This window comes from Calonectris borealis, chromosome 16 (assembly GCF_964195595.1).
Source record: "Calonectris borealis chromosome 16, bCalBor7.hap1.2, whole genome shotgun sequence".
NCBI classification, from domain to species: Eukaryota; Metazoa; Chordata; class Aves; order Procellariiformes; family Procellariidae; genus Calonectris; species Calonectris borealis.
Window position 1 is genome coordinate 4525819 of NC_134327.1, and position 17369 is coordinate 4543187.

General features: G+C 36.8%; 1 protein-coding gene across 3 annotated transcripts in view; it reads right to left on the reverse strand.

Moving 5' to 3' along the window:
- Positions 1-2701: 2701 nt before the first annotated feature.
- The window catches only part of USP7 (ubiquitin specific peptidase 7), a 75156-nt gene continuing 60488 nt past the window's right edge, over positions 2702-17369 (reverse strand). Inside the window, exons 20-31 of one of the 3 annotated variants that reach the window (XM_075164936.1) lie at positions 17166-17233; positions 15835-15935; positions 14297-14450; positions 12921-12988; positions 11674-11782; positions 11501-11578; positions 11029-11129; positions 10332-10431; positions 9357-9476; positions 7949-8020; positions 6949-7039; positions 2702-4071 (exon numbers count right to left, since the gene is read on the reverse strand). In XM_075164936.1, coding sequence (XP_075021037.1) covers positions 3965-4071; positions 6949-7039; positions 7949-8020; positions 9357-9476; positions 10332-10431; positions 11029-11129; positions 11501-11578; positions 11674-11782; positions 12921-12988; positions 14297-14450; positions 15835-15935; positions 17166-17233 — 1169 coding nt within the window. In that variant the 3' untranslated portion in view covers positions 2702-3964. The remainder of the gene's footprint in view (positions 4072-6948; positions 7040-7948; positions 8021-9356; positions 9477-10331; positions 10432-11028; positions 11130-11500; positions 11579-11673; positions 11783-12920; positions 12989-14296; positions 14451-15834; positions 15936-17165; positions 17234-17369) is intronic. The other 2 variants (XM_075164938.1, XM_075164937.1) reach the window with 2 other exon arrangements.

Genomic DNA, 17369 nt, shown 5'->3' on the forward strand with positions numbered 1-17369 from the left:
TAGTTAGAACATTTTTACACCAATATTTGGAGGCACAATAGTTTATACAAGTATTTCATGAAAAATAAAGGCTTCCAGCTGCAGCCTGGTGGTTAGCAAATTTAATTTCCTGCCGTGCTTGGTACACAGCTAACTTCAACATCACCTGGGACAGAAATTAAGTTGAGCACAGATTTGAACCCATATTCAGGCATATCACACGTGAACATTTTCCCCTTTTTCTGACCCTAAAGACCAGGCTGGTTTAAAAGCCAACAATAAATGACACCACACCGCTCAAACACCAAACACCGACACACTCCGCCTCAATATCCAAATGCTTGTTTAGTTCCTCTGAGAAAAAACAAGAAGAGTTCAAAACCTGGAAATTGCCACAGAAGTCAGCGTTTACCTTCTGGCCAGCTCTCCCTACACTATGAATGTCATTCTTGATACACAATTTGGCTGAATTTTGCAAAATTTATCTCTCCGATCTAACCAAAATCACCCTAACTTCTGAGTGAGCCATTAGCTTTTGTTCCCAATCTTTTCTAAAATGAACGGACAAGACACCAATCCAGTGTTTATCCTAGTCTATTTTATTTACAATATATACAGTTCCTACAGAAAACGATTTCTCACAAAGGATATTAAACAGCAAAAACACGGCGTGGCTTAGGTGTGGGCACTGACGCCTGCAGCCAGCACAGAGCCCGCAGGACAGGCTGGTCCAAGCCCCAGCGGGAGGCCGGGGCGGGATGCTGGCGTGCCAGCTCCGGAGGGGCAGCAGCTGAGGTAGATCCAGTACGCGGGAGGCACTGCACGCTCTGCACGTCCTGCGGTACGACATCGGCCCGATCCCTCCGACGCGTCTTGCGGCAGCACAGATCTGTCCTGGTGTTGCTAAGCAAGCCTTCTTGTATACAGGGTGTTTTTGTTGGCTGTCACTCTCTAGTCGGCAATTATGTCACTGGTGTGATTTGCTTAGATTTCACAGAATGCTTTGGACTCCTTTAGGATAAAAGGCACTATGTAAATCTACAGGAACAACGCTTGCTATTTTCGCGGGGAAAATTCAGATGGGCCATTAACATCATGTTGCTCTGATGCTGTGTACCATGAAATTACATCCTTATTGCTTAACACTTATATTATCATTAACTTAATTTAATGCATTCACTGTCTATTATCCAGATAATTCCAAAATCTGAATAAGAAATGGAAAGCATGGTAATTTTGAAGATTGTATTCTTGTAAATTTTTTAGAATGAACTAAACAAACATACTGCACCTGAGAAAACCTCCTGTCTTCCTCTTCTCTTCATAGGTGTGTGTTTCCACATTTGAATAACAAGTTACTTGTGCTCCAAAAAAAAAAAAATTCATAAAAAACCTTCAGTTATTGAAAACTGCATACGGAATGCCTTAATGTATCGTCTGTTCAAAACTAGTGTGGGAATAGCACAAATACTGAAGCACGTAAAAACTAGTCATCTAAAAATCAAAAGGCACCAAAATTCACTTTGTTAGCAATATTTTCTTCTGGAATAGGAAGTATTGTGATTTCTTAAGATATTCCCTAAAAGCTGCCAACATCCCATAAATTAATGTGAAAAAACTTAGTGACATTCAGATACAAGCTCAATTTTATATCAGTCTACCATAACATTAAATTCACAAAATATAATTAGGGCTTACTACTGCTGACCACAGTCTCTGTTTACAGAAATATTTTGAATACAAATCCTGACATTTACTGAAAGCCTGTAGAGACAATCCAAGTACTAGTAAAAACACCACTTGGATGGTGGTGTAATTCTCACCAGTTCGATGCAAATACAAACCAACGGAAAACTTTATCCACTTAAGGCATGCAATTCAAGCACTTCCCTCTACCTGTAACCTACGCGCTCAGATGACAAAAAAAAAAAAGTAAACAACTAGTTTGCCTTGATTGGAAATAAGAGACAGTTAAAAGCACTGCAAGACATAAATTAAGAAGAAATCCAAACATACCTAAACCTTGAGCAATTAATTAATTCATTTTAGAGCTAAAAGAATAAAATAGATCTTAAAATTTAATTTAAAAACACTTGCTGGTGTTTTCAGTAATCACCAGAATCCATCTCAGAAAAAAGTATAAAGGCCATCACATGTACACAACCCCTACTAAATGTTTACTGATAGGTCTGAGAAAGGGAAGCATCTAAGCACTTTCTGTTTTGGTTATGAATACAGGGAAGACATTACGGTGGGAATCTATTACTCTATTAAGAGAGCTTACCTTTAGAGACTCCAGATTTCACTTTACACCATTTATAATATTGACTTGAGAATCTGGACCACAAAATTTTGTACAGGCAGGCAGAGTCAAGTCTACCACAAAGACTCTACTACAAGCTTTACAAACAAACTAGTAAAATAATTTTTCCATTTGTCTTATTTGTACATGGCTCCTTCCTGGAAAACCTTTTATTTGTTAAGCTCAAGTGTCACTAGTTAGGAGGTAAAAAACCAAAAACCAAAAGAAACCTCCAAAACCCAAAACAGAAAAACCCACAAATTTTTCCCAAAACAACCAATAAGAGGGTTATACAATTGTCAACACTTAAGAAAAAAACCACAACTTTAGCAAAACCTCACAAATGAAAACATTTCCCAAAACTCTATTTCCAAGGAGAGGAGAAATCTTCTTCAACGTCCATGTCATCACTCACCGAAGAAAAATTTTATAGAAAATTTTATTCAACATACAACATTTTCCAGCAAAAAAAGGCAATATACAGGAAGAGTTGTTGTACACTGCGGCTACAGAAACAAAATAAAATACTGGAAAAGAATGTAAAATTAAGTGTGAATTGCTGATTCTATCTTTACTGCACTCAAAACTAGACACGCGGCTGGCATTAGCTCCAAAATAAAAGGAAGCAGTCTGGGGACTGAAATAAAACTACACACAATGAATATCAACATCAGTGAAATTCACTTGCAGACTCACCCAACAAAATTAACCTCCAAGTGTTAAATTGTACATGTTCATTCATTAAATATACAATTTCTTTTTTTCTTTTTTTTTCTTTTTTTTTCCTCCTTTTTTATACAAAGTCAACAGCTTACTAAACACTAGTGAGCATGCCCTCTGTGCTAAAAGGCTATTTCTTGTGTTTTCCCCATCTCTTCCCATGTTAACTAAATTAATGATATTTATAATCCTTTCACTTGCTTTTGCCAACTTTTGAGTGTCATTCTATTTGCCAGAAGATGGCATAATAAATCGCAACGGTATTTATCAATGGTTGAAAATTTAATAAAAAGACCCAAATATCTCTTTTTAGGACTCAGGGCATCCACTTGGCAAAATGGGATGCAAAGTAGTGACTAAATTAAAGGAAAACTAGTTTATTAAAAAAGATTCTATGCAGCTGGAGGAGACAAAAATCCCGAATAAGTGCCAACAATGTACACAATGAAGTAGAGATTGCTATTTATTGATGATGTGAGTTTTTTGCATTTACAAATGCACAAAAATGTCATTTAAAGTATAACTGAAGGAAATAAATCTGATGTGAGTCTAAACATAAGACTTACTAGCTGCAGTGATGGTGAACACCATACCGGGAAGGGCAGCCAGCCAGCTTATGCCATCTATAAACGTACTACAGACAAATATTTTGCCAATGTCAACTGTTCTACTAAACTCTTCCCTCATTATGCTGACAATTGCCTTGCATTACGTTTACCATAAAATAACTCTCATTGGCATCCAAGCTTTATAAAAACACCTTCATTTTGCTCAAAAAGGGCAGTCAATAGATACAGAGAAGCCAAACTGAACAGCCTCAACAAAATAAAATTAACATCAGCAGCAAATCCTCTTGCTGAAGACTTCAGATATAGTGCACGTGTACCAAAGTTCTACAGTTGTTAAAAAGGTGCACACACACACTTATTTTTGTCCCTTGCCTTGACAATCTGGTTAAGTAAGTCAGTTATGGATTTTAATAGCTTTTTCAAGGTAAGTGTAGCGACTTCTCTTTGGGGCTTTATTGAAATGGTCAAGCCCTAGCCATGGCCTTGGATGAGACATGTTGCCTAGAAAAGAAAAGAGAAAAAAAATAATGAAGTTTTAAGACTAAATTGGAAAGTTTCCTTTACACAAACTACTCCTGTGTCCCCTGTTCACAGTTTGCTAGGAATCACAGGGTATGGAAGAGGACTGCAGAACAGTCCTACAGTCCATAGCCAACAGGGCGGCTTTCCTGACTGCTGCTTTCCTTCCAATAATACATTTCACAGCTGTTTCTGGATCAGGTAGCTGGTTTTTCTCCTCCTCAGTCACTTATAGGAGTTTACAGCAGTGAAGTGTGTGCTAAAGCAAGAAAACTACTGTTACAATTTATGGCCGCAGGCACATCAAAGTACGAGTTTTCACCAAAGTGCTGAGCCTGATTGAAACAGGAAGGCATCCATCATCTAAATATGACAACCTAGAGTATTTGCCATATTATAAGTTATCTCTGCTGTATTAAATTATTCTTATCACCTGGTTTAAGTGGGAATATTTGTTAAATTCACATAAAATGCAAATAATCAGTTAATTAAGAAATCATGTAACTGACCTCTTTATTTTCTGAGAAAAAAGTTTAGTCATATTTAGATTGTAAAGAAAACATACAAATTTTTTCACTTGTTCAATCCAATATGGTTTTATCTATTACTAGTTTTCATGAAAAACCACAGTCCACATACTTCTTGCAAATGGGAGAAATTCTCTTTTAAGATGTCCTCAATGCAGAGCATCAAATGTTCTTTGAAGTGAAATGATAAAGGCAGAAACTAAATAGCCCCCCAGCAAGAAAAGCACACTCCTACATTCAAAGCCATCAATTGCAACCACTAAAGCATAAAACACTTGACCTTTTTTGTTGCCTGCATCCGCATTTTTGGATATATTTTCTTCAATCAAAATTATTTGTCTTTTTATTTGACATAATGGTCAATGTCAAATATAAAAGAGAACTGCCAATCTTGCTGAGATCACCTGAATGTCTTTTAAAGAAAGAAAAGAAGTCCTACACCATTAGCGCCAGCACAATCATTGCTAGAGTGCATCTTTGTAAAAGCAGAGGGACACTATTGACATCAGCTACGTCAACCAAATTAGAGAATGCCAAACTTTTGGTTCAATCAGTCCAGCATGTGTTAAAATTTGGTATTTGTAGAAATGCGAGAGCCCCACGCCTTGAAATACTACTTAGATAAGAAGGCATTAGAGCATATATTATCACCCCATAGGAGAATTTGGGGGGGGGGGGGGAATTAATTCTATCAAAGTGTATTATGTCAAAGGGGCAACTTCCCGTGAACTCTCAAATTAAAACCCTTTAACCTCATATTCCCTACAACTCCTACAAACAGTTCAAGTTCTCCCTTTTCCAATTTCTGCCATGTTCTGTACGTTTGACCGAGTTACCTGGTTAGTCTTTTGCATTGTTTTGGCAATACTGGCTCTGCTCTGCTCAGAAAGTCCGACAGATCGTTTTAGACTATTGCCTTCCCCTTCCCACCCCCAGAAAGATGACTCACAGAATAAAATCAGGACTCTGCCCGCTCTGAGCACACAAGAGAGAGTTTATCTGTCCATGGAGAAATGTCCACCTCCGAGTTCGTCATGCAGAGACCCCTCACAACTAGTGCAGAAAAAGAGGTCCCTCCAGTGACACTCTTCTCTGCTCACAGACGACTTGTGCAGATGCAGGCATTCAAAGTTTTGGCAAGTCCCCTCATATTCACAGCCATGAGCCATAAACCTGGCTGTGTAACATACCACAACGAGAGGACTTTTTGCTAGGTTCCTGCAAAGTACTCAATAATAGTATAGGTCTAACTCTCTGTGGGTTTTGAAATAAATGGACAGTTACAGGATTTCTTTACAACTGTTACATAAATCCAGAACACAGCTTGGGGAAAAAAAAAAAAAAACCAACAGAGAAAGTTTGGCCCTAGCAAAACCTAACAAAAAACAGAGCTCATAATTGTCAGAAAAATAGAACTGCAGAGAGCAAATTGTCCTCAATCTCGTTTCTACCAGACAGAGCAGCTCACAAAAACGAACACTCAGCTAAACTAGGGGAAAAAAAAAACGGATTAATTCAAAGCTTTCAACAGAGCTCTGACTGCAGATCCAAAGGTGCCATTCCCAACTGAAACTCTCAAAAGATGACTGTGTGGAACTCCTGAAGGATTAACCTGGTTTCTCCTATGTGTAAATTCCTCAGAGAATAGAGCTTTAAGTATCAGCCAAGTAAATAAGATGGTAGACCATCCACAGACAAATTCAGAACACAGCTCCATTTGTAGCTTGGTGAATCACCTCTTAGAAAAAGAAAATCTAAACAGCATCCTATTCACATATGTAAAACTCTTGTTAGATTCTTCAGATTCATTGAAGATATCAAGAACGAAACAAGAAGCATCTTCAATGAACAGGAGAATTCAAATACCTCTCTGCAGCACACTTGAAATAAGAATCTTATGAGAATGCACCTTAAGATTTTTTAGGAATAACACGAGCACACACTCCAATAACAATGTGAGAATCAAACATACAAAGGAGCAGATCGTCAATACAGGTAAGGTGCAACTGACGTAACTCTCTTCTGTGAAGTATGTTATACTGATATTTGACCCATATGGTCACTCAAATGCAAACCTTCAACTCACAAGGAAACAGATTATTAGTTATTTATGTGCCTATAAAATACATACTCTCCAAATAACATATACACTTAACACTGTTAAGTGTGCACACAAGCATATATAAATACTTGCTTAGTTACTACATATAATGTATTTCATGTACAAAGAACAATCTCTTTCTGCATCCTGAGTTAAGCATAATCACATTATAACAACTGGCAGAGCAACTTCAGGAGGTCAAAAGAATAGTCAGGTTGTCTAACAACTCACCAGGTTGGGGCTCAAAATCTTTCAAGTTCACTTCATACTCATCTTCATTGAGATATTGGTGTCGGCCCATCATTACAATTGCAAATTTAAACTATGAAAAGGAAAGGAAAAAACCTGGTAAGATACCACATTAAAATAAAGCCTTCAAGTCTAATTTCATAGTCTAACTCGCAGCTGGTTATGAATGGTATTCTTCAGGGGTTGATAAAGGCCAGTCCTGTTTAAATCTTCATCAACAACCTCGACAATGGTATAAAATGAATGCTCAGGAAATCATGAGACTGCATCTGGAATACTATGTCCAGGTTCCGGCCCTCCAGGGAAAAAGAGATTGCAACAAACTGCAGCAAGGCTAGCCATAGTCCAGTAAGACAGTTAGGGGACTGGAGTCCATGGCATAGAAGAGGCTAGGGGAAATGGGTTTGTTTAGCCCAGAGAAGAAAAAGCTAACAGGGGCATCTAGTCTTCCACGACTGAAGATTGTTATACAGAAGCAGACTCTTCTTAAGAGCTGCACAGCAGAAGGACAAGAGGCAACCACCACCAGCTGCAAAATGAAAAATTCTGATTACATGTAAGGAAAACAAGTGTCTTCACAATGATAGCCGTGATGCTCTAAAATACCGTGTCCAGAACGTGGCAGAATTCCCACCCTTGGGAGTTTTCAAATTGCAACTAGGTAAAGCCCTGAGCAACCTGACTCAAGTTAGTTCTGCTCTGAGCAGGAACCTGAAGTGGGTGGCCTCTATAGGTCCTGCACCATCTAAACTTTTCTAGGTTACTTTAATGTTTTGCCAAGTATCTCTTTTGATGCAGGACAGAAATACTATTCCTACACACCCTACCTAATTATTCTCAGAAAAAAACATTATTGAAGTCAAGCAACTGTTCTATTGACCAAAATCTACACTTATCCCAAATCTATGGTGTTCCAACTTCTTAAAATAAACTCATTTAGGGTCTACAAGCAGCAATAAAAACTCTCCCAACTTGCCATTACCTTTTCAAATTCTTTTTCTTGTATGTCCAGCATTGTCTGAATCCGCTTCATAACCTCTCTGAAGTGTTCACCCTAATAATTATAACAAGATTTTTAATGTCAAAAAAATCTAGGAAGAAAAGGGATGCTGTTAATATTTCCTGCTTCAAGCTTCATTGAAATACATTGCCTTAATCTCTCAGTTATTTACAAAATTACACAAGTGTCAACATCATCGACTACAATACAGAATAAGAACAAACAACTTGCTATAAATTCAGGAACTGTAAGTCTTATTGATTCATCATTATGCAAACTGTCCCATAAATTGACCAAGCACTGCTAGTGATATGTGCAAGTCAGGTTAAAGTTAAGAAAGTAAGTTAGAAAATTAGCAGCAAAATAGGAATTTGGAAAAAAAAAATTACATATCCTTCTTAAGCATATTACTTTTTAAAACCTCTACACCTGTAATGCTCCCCCTCAATTAGTAGTTTTTTGTAGTATGTTTCTGCCTGCTGTGTATGTAAACTGCCAAAAAAAAGTGATGGATACCAGCCACTTAAAAGATCAGTAATATCTATCAACTGTCATAGACAGGGAAATGCAGTGCAAATGGTTTCCACCAGAAATCAACACACAGGTTTTACTCTACATTGATCAAAAATATGGAAATATAGTAAAATTCTATAGGATGCAGAGATGTGAACATACTTCTCATTCCAAAACTTTTAGAAAAGTAGGTAATTTTCATACAAAATAACATACATGAACCAGAAAAAGTTTAGAAGCAAATTGCTAACTGTCCCCAGAAATACACTTTGATATTAAAAGAATTAGTGTGACATTCAATTGGAAAGCACCACATAAAAACTTAAGAATTTAAATTAAGCTTTCAAAATTAGCTTTCACTCTCATATTAACTTCCAGCGCTAGAAAATAAAGCACATCAAATTACAGAAGTTATGAAATGCAAAGTCATCTTAGAAAATGTTCAAGAAAGCAAACTCATTTTTCATAATCACGTGTCTCAGCAAGAAGCCAAGTAACCACGGCCTAGCCACTTTTGCCAACAAGTTTGCATTGCAATTACTTAAGTGGTATTAGAAATAGGATTCTAGGTTTGTTGAGGGGGATTCTGCGGGGGGGCTAGTATTGCTTTGATAGTATTTCAAGTCCCTGGCTGATGCTGAATGCCTACTTTCTAAATATTGCACAGGCTCACTGAAACACTAAACAATCTGTATATGCAAAAGAGAACTGAGATGGTAAATGATTTAACTGTGAAAAGGCATATATGGGGCAGTACCTTTTATACAGGAGCAATATTTTCTCATACACTTTTTATACTAATCAATTTCTTCGGCAGTACTTTAAGAAAACATCATCAATATAATCCCATGGGAAGAAAAAGGGAGGCATGCTGTACCTGGTGTATCCTCAGCAAGAATGGAATTCCAAATGTCCCAAAAACCTCTTTGTGGAAATGTGCCACTGTGATTAGCATCTCGTTTTCTTTATCTATATCTACCTGGTCCAGAGGAATTTCCTAGATCCAGACATAAAATTATGACTGCAATCAGCTAAAACTCCCCCAAAAAGTAACTTATTAGGTAACTAAAAGCATAATTGATGTACTGTTACTGATATAAAACAAGTCTATTTAAAAACAATTGAAAGAACCATGCCGTTTGACGGAGTCTTTTTACAAGAGTCATTCATCCCTGGCATGACAGCATTTCAGCTTCCCCTGCTCAGTAAATACTCTCCTGGCTTCCCCGAATGGCTTTTTTGACATGAGATCTTCTACAAGCTGTAGTAGTAGCTGATAGGAGTATCACAGACCTCTTGTCGTCTCCTCATTACAGTTTACGTTGGAAGCTTTTTTTTTTTAAAATTTCTGATCTTTGAGGCAAGTTAACAGATTTGCATGATGAAATGTTTAGAAAAATCACATGATAAGTATCAAAATTTGGCTCAAGAAGCTCGAACTTAACAGAAGAGGAAAAAAAGTCTTCCAGAATACTTAAGTTTAGAGTATGAAAGTGAGTTCTAAGCATAACCATTTATATCATGAGTCCTCAAACAAACCTTAGAATTATTGCTAAGGCAACAAATGTCCTATGGACAAGCCCTTGAGAAGTCTTCCTGTATTGTTGTAATAAACATACATAAAAATTTACAGAATAAAATTATTATGGGGAAGGAGATGGAACAAAGGAAAATTTTTAGAAGGATTATCTTTAAAAATACATATATATATTATCAGTAATATATATATATATAGCAGCTTGCTGCAAGTATCACAGTATTTGAAAATCAGAATCCAGAAAAAGTGAGAAAAGAAACTCAAGTGGTAACTCTAAGTAAAGTTTTAAAGTTTCTTTAAGAAAGTAATATTTACCTCTATTCGAAACGTTCGACTTGTTGCAGGTGACAAACACTCTAACAGCTCATCTTCCTGATGGACACCAATTATTTTGTAACTTACAATTTCTAGCAGCCTTAAAAATAAACAAACAGGAAAAGCATTTAAAAAAAAAAAAACAATGCAACATTACTTTCTCAAACCTTGAGAAGGATTAGTGTAGTCAGGATGTAAACAGATACTACTACTGTATTTGTAAAACTTAAAATTCAGTCTTTAGTAAAAATTAAGCTGTAAAGTTACAAGAGGTTAAATTACTTCTAGCTTACAGCAAAAAAAGCCAGTACATGCAATTACAAGACAAAGATTTTTAATTTAAATTATTTTTTTCAACTCTCTTTAAATGACCTCACTCTTAATTCCTCAGAGGTGAACACCATGAATTGCTTGAATTGGAAACAATTATTAAATTGTGAGTTAACAAATGCAACTGATGAAACTTATGCATCTCAAGGATGAAACTTCATGAAATACAAAATAAATAATTACATAAAATTTATATTCGTAGTTAATAAGAAACTCAACAATGTGAAACTGGAAGCTTTTTATTTTTAACATAGTAGCAGACTTCATTTGATAATAATGGTTCCCACAGTATTTTAAATTCTACAGATACTTTTCTGCATAAAATCTACATGATCACATAAAAGAAAACAAAATCTTCCAGCTTTACCTTAATTTCCCTGAACCTTTTTCAGAGAGTTCTACAACTTTTTTACATTCTTCTAACAGGTCCCGCACACACCCATGCTTATCTGGATATACTGTTATCTCCTACAGAATTTGAAACAGAAAAATAATTAGAAAACCTGAAAATGTAAACAACCATATTAAAGCACAGAATACATTGGATTCTTCATCAAAAATTCATCTTTAAAAGATAACAATTACTAAAGTGAACAACTATGTTATCGTCAAAGTTTTTGTTAAGAACTGGCACAATTTTTCTAAATTTATTTTTTGGGTTTTTTTTGGTGTTTGGGGGTTGGTTTTTCTGTTTGTTTGGTTGGTTTTTTACATAAGGTACAACTTTGTTCTAATTTTGTGTTCTTCAGGGACAACAGTGTGTGAACTGCACATAATCACAGCCATACCAGCTTTGACACAGAAACGATAGCAAGTGTGTAACAGCCAGCCTCACTCACCTCTTCCCTAAACTGGCTATTTAGCCATATGCATTTAAAACTTCTTCTGTTTTCAAAATCAGTTATTTTCATTTTGAGCTTAAGGAAGAAAAGAAAAACACTTTAGGCATACTTTGTATAGGGCAGAATTTTTTTTTTTTTAATTTATACCAATAAAAACAGAAGACTCTTACCTGTTGATAGTAAAGTTTTTTAGGTTGCCTAGGCTTGAAGAACTGCAGAAGATCTCTTAAAGTACCTTCATAATTATGTCTAAGAGGATTACCAGGGCCATCCCTATAACTAAAGAAGGAAAAAGAAAAGCAAAAATATCTCTTTACAATCCACCACTGCTCAGTAAATCGAAGTACCAAGTACATTTTTATTCCTGGCTTCCAGTTTCATATAATTGCTAGCACAGCCTCAGCAGCATTATATTCAGTGCTTTAGTGATTTTTAAAAACAGGTGAGCGTATGGGAACAGAAATACCATTCACTGTGCGTGTTAACTCTCTTGGATGTTTACAAGCTTGCCTTTAATGCTGCAGGGTGGCAGACCTACATTCCTCTGAAACTACTAGTATAGCAGCACATGCTTTAGATTGTGAAAGGTTAATTTGTGGAGCCATATGACACAGCAAATTCCAGAGTGACCACAGCACTGTAAACTATAAAGAGCTACTCAAATTACGACAGGCTCATTGATGAAGGGAGATACCTACAGGTTAATAAAGAGCAATCTATATTTACATGAATACAAAAAGATGATGTAATTTTTGTGTGTGCATTATTCCTGCAGCATATACATGTAACTACTAATATGCTGGTTTCTGCTATAGTTTTATACAGATTCAAATCAAGTTTACACAACTGTGCCTGAGAACACCACTTTAACCAGAAATGCCCCTTTTAGCAGCTGTGAACTTGTTACATCATCGTCATCTTCATAAAACCTCATTTGCAGACTTTGGGGGAGGAGGGGGAAAATCAGTGCAGTAAGTCCTGCATTTAAACCTGTAAAATCAGCAAAAATCCTGCTTTTATGTGCACTTGTTTCTGCTTTCCTCCATTCTAGAAATCTGCATTTCACTGAAACAGCACTTGCATTAGCTTAATAATTTGTCCCATACGGTAAGGCTATGAAGTAATTAATGATTTTAGAAATCTAAACAGTGATCCTTTAAAATGCATCTTTTTTCAGTAACATTCACTACAACTCTTCTAAAGAAACATGCAATTCTTTGAGGTTCTAGAGCCAGCCATTGCAATACTTAAAACTTTCTGTGCAACTTGCTGTGCATGCCAGAATGCTAACATTTTACTGGTAAAGAGTTAGTTTACAACCTGGAAAAAGCTACAAAGTAATTGCTACCTATCTGTATTTGGGCCAAGTATTTTAAAGAATAGTTTAGACACAGAACACTAAGGAAATTCATCTTACCCTTGGGACTTGAAAAACTGTAATAGCATTGGATCTGTATTAAGTCTTTGCGCAACTGTCTTTGCAACCTGCAAATAAATTTTTTTATAAGTTCTGAATTATTTCAGATAGTTATGACATTGCTCTACAATCACAGAGTCATTCATTACACATCAAGAACATTATAGTACTGAAATTCTGAGAGAGACCCACTATATCTGCTTCCCCAAGGCAAAATAAATTAGTATCTATAGCTTCTGAACAGTTGACACAGAATAAGATACACTAGGAAAAAAAAAATGAGGAAGCTGTCAGTTTTATTACAATAAATCACTATCACCACCACAATAGCTCTACTCCTCTTTTGGTTTTGTTTGTTTGTTTGTTGGTTTTAAATTATAATATTATTGGGGAAATAAGTAAGATGTGCTCTTTGAAAATTCCCACTGGTCTTTAATTCACTCCAAGGAAGTTAGCTCGCTGGGTAGTACCACCACATTATTCCAATCAGTACATTTCATGTCACTGCCTCACAAAAAGCCTGGGGATCCTCTGTCTATTTTTCCCTTATCAAAATAAGCTATATAGAACTTACACTTCAAGTAAAAATGAAATAAGCGAAAGCAAGTTGCTGAAAAGCAGACAATGAGCACAGTCATCCCTGACTTCCCCTATAAGCACTTCCACTGACTTCCACTATAGGCAGGTGCTCAAAGTTCCTGCCTTTGGTGACATAAAATAAACTTGTCTGTTTTTAAGTGATCTTTCTGAGACTGACAAAAGCAACTGCAGGAGAACTGTAGGGAGCCAAATCTACTCAGGCTCTTAATAGATCAGACCAACTTTATTTTAATTTTTTTTTTGAAGTTTCATTGTCCACTTTTCCTCTTCTAAACACCCCCTGGTCACCCTTTACGAATACCACAGGTTTGACCTGTTAGTGCCACTGAGCATTGAACAGCATTGTGTGAAGAAAGCAATAGAGTTTGGTCTACAAAATGAATATTGTTGGTGATGTTACAAGCAGAAAATAGGTATCACTAGATTCCCAAGGTATTTTTCTTTTAACAGCTAAATAAGTTGAGCAAGTTTTACATGTCACTTCGAAAGCAAACGCATAATTCATTAGAATATCATTTCCCTGACAGAGCAGAATGGCATATCAAGAAAGAATCCTATTGTCAAATAACTCATTATTAATAAAACTGGGGTTTTTTAGAGTATTTTCTTCTTGCAAGCATTAGTGGCTTCCTTAAATTTTTCATTACTACAATGCAAAAAATGTACAAGAACAGATCTACTCTTTTCGTAAAATACATATAATGTGCTTGAGAAGTAATGCAAAAGTTACTTTCAGAACAAGGAAACAAAAGCAGAGAAACAAATAGGACACGTGCCTGAAAGTAATTCATTCTGTTGGATAAAGTAACAACAAAGCCTGGGTCATTAGGGATGGTTTTATCACAGAAAATGACATCCACGCGATGATAGAGGTCTCGAAAGTATTCTTTAGCTGTTGGTAGTTCACTGCTATCATTTTCTGGGTCATCCCTATAAGAGCAAATAAATGATAATACCATTACATATCACATTGTTACACATATAAGCAGTTAGGGCTTTTGAAAACATGTTCTACAGTAAGTCAGCGACAGTTGAGAGATACAGAAATAAAGTTTAGAAACCTTTTTAAAGAGCCACCACTCGTACACAGTAGAACTAATACAGTCAGTAGTGACCCACACCCCCGAGTATTTCTGTGCGGTGCAAGGGCAAACGCACTCACACACCGTGCTCGCTCATTTGGCAATCTGGCAATACTCCGATTCCAGTCGTTTCACAGCGGCATTCTAGCAGTAGTCCTCCCTCCCTCCCACCCTGGCACATCACTGCGTGTCTGCCACAGCTTTCCATAGACTCCTGCATTAACTGCTTTGCACAGAGGCCAGATGTACCATAGCACTCCTTGAACCACAGAAACAAAACAGTCGGCACAGACGCTGGTTTGGGTCACTACTGACTGGTACCCCTATCTTCTCAGCGGAGAAATAGCACCAGGGTACAAGCTGTGCACTTACCCAGGAGTCAGCAGCCAGCCAAAGGTGCATAACACCAACTGGGTCAACAGGGAATGCGAGTTCCAAGGCATGACATGAGAAATACATTCATCTCACATAATCTGGGGTAAGAGTGCTGAAGATAGACTAGCTGGCTTCCACCCACTGTCAGCCCATGGAGAGAAACAGAGCAACACAGTTGGGTGTGACCATGAGGAGTGAGAGCATAGAAATGCTGATTTATAGCCCTGACAAGCTTATGAAAGATCCCTTTAACGGATACAAGATGCAGGAGTTCTCCTTTTGCCTTGGAGAAAACTCCAGTTGAAGCACCAGTACACCTACGAGTCGCATATGCTCAGGCAAATCGGGAGCATCTCATCACTGTGGACCAATATGGAACTCATTGTGAGCATGAGTAAAAGGAAAAAAAGGGAAAGCAGTTTAGTTTAGTTCTAGGCTGAAAGGAGCTCCAAGCCAACAGCCTTGTACAGTGGCAATGGTACAGAGCCCGAGATCTGGAATGCTGGTAGGCTCTTCAGAGTCTGAATTACAGTGGCTCCGAGTAAAAAGCTGCAGAACTGGGACGCATTGCTGAACCACACTCTTTGGTAATATTAAGACCTATTTTAGGTTATTAGTTTTCTAAACTAGGATGAAACCTTCTTTTCCTTAAATAATGTGGCGTGTGATAATTAAAGTACTACCAATATTTTTTCATTTCCCCTTTGAATAAACAAATTGGAACTGCTGAGAATATGTCTATTGTTGGAAAATTACACTTTGCTCTTGTTAAAAATGCTAAGTTAAAGGAAGTTCTGCTTTCAAAGTGAACCAGGTGATTTAATTGCAATGATAAGCTGGCCCTTTAAAATACATACTTCTGAAACACTATGATGTCGCCATCCATGAGTTCATCAAGAGCTTTATCAAGAGATACATCATAGTCTTGAATCCTTTCTGTTAAATTGGGTTTAACTTCCTGCAATAAAGAACAAAAATTGTTGACCACAGAATAAACAAAAGACAAAAATACAGGTCACAATAGTAAATAAATCATCAGTTAAGGTAACTTGTATCTTTTTTCAACTGAAACAAATGGATAGATATATATATGTAAATTAAATGTAATCTTAGCTACGGTCCAGATACATCTAATTGCTATTGATAAAGCTGGCTGCTCATTTTTACCTTTGGAGTCTCACTCAAGTTATCTTAATTTTCAAAAGTATTTTATCATTCAGCATTATCTTGTTAGCACTGAAAAGTTTCCAGAATTCAGAGACTAATTTTCTACTGATGCAGGCCAGGAAGCCTGGAGAACACTGATTATGCTCACTGATTTTAATAGTGCAGAACTTTTGTACAACAATTCACTTGTCTTTTTAAAAAAAAAAAAAAACAACAACAAAGCCATATTAAAAATGTGTATATTATAAAATATCTATATGCATATTACTTATTTATACTTGTAGGTTGACCTCTTGGGATAAAAGCACCTGTCTAAACAAACTGGAATCAAACTGCAACCCTGACCCGCACAGAGCAGAAGTACCTGACAGTTCTGCTTTTTAGCATGGAAGTGTGCATGCTCCCCTGGAACCACCAGAGAGAGCAGCATGACTGCTAACAAAAATCACCATTAAAAAAACAACTCCATGTTCTTACTATAGCAAGGACTTTGCCTTGGCAAGATCTGCATCTTCAGCACTCAATAAATACAGCCATTATGAAGATATGCTATTTCTGTATTTGGGCACAAACATGTTAGCAGACTAAGTATTTTGTTTGCTGACTTTTAACTTAGGGAAGGAAGGAGAAGATGCAACATTTTCTCAACTCCACTGTCTAAGGGGGGCACTGAAAATACAATGGCCAATAATGTTAGCAGCATTAGTTCCTCTAATACTGCAACTCCGAGGATGTGCACAGATTTAGCACAGCAAAGCTGCTCATGTAGGACTTCATGTAGAAGTTTTTTGCTTTTAAAGCCTCACACTTCTAGTTGTTTAATTTTAAATCTGTTTTGAAGTTAACTATCTCCTGATACTTCTTCTGCAGCACTGTAGACTTCAAAGCTACAGGTTACAGAGTGCTTACGATTTACAAATTATCAGTTATAAGCAACCTTTTTTTAACCAATAAGGCTTCTTTTTCTCTAGTTATAGCATGTAAAAGACAAAAAGGTTACAAAAAGTCTATCAATCCAAACCTCATAGAGGATAAGGTTAGTTTCTTGTGGAAATCCTGCTCTCTCACACATAACTGGAAGCAAGTCACCTATTGGAAAAGAAAAGGAATGTGAAATGCGTTGCACTTTCACTGCTAGCAGAGGTCTCTGCAAAAAGAAGAGAACCTATTTTTCTACCCTGGATAAATAGTTTTAAAATGCCTAAGAAAGATAGCCTTCCGAGTT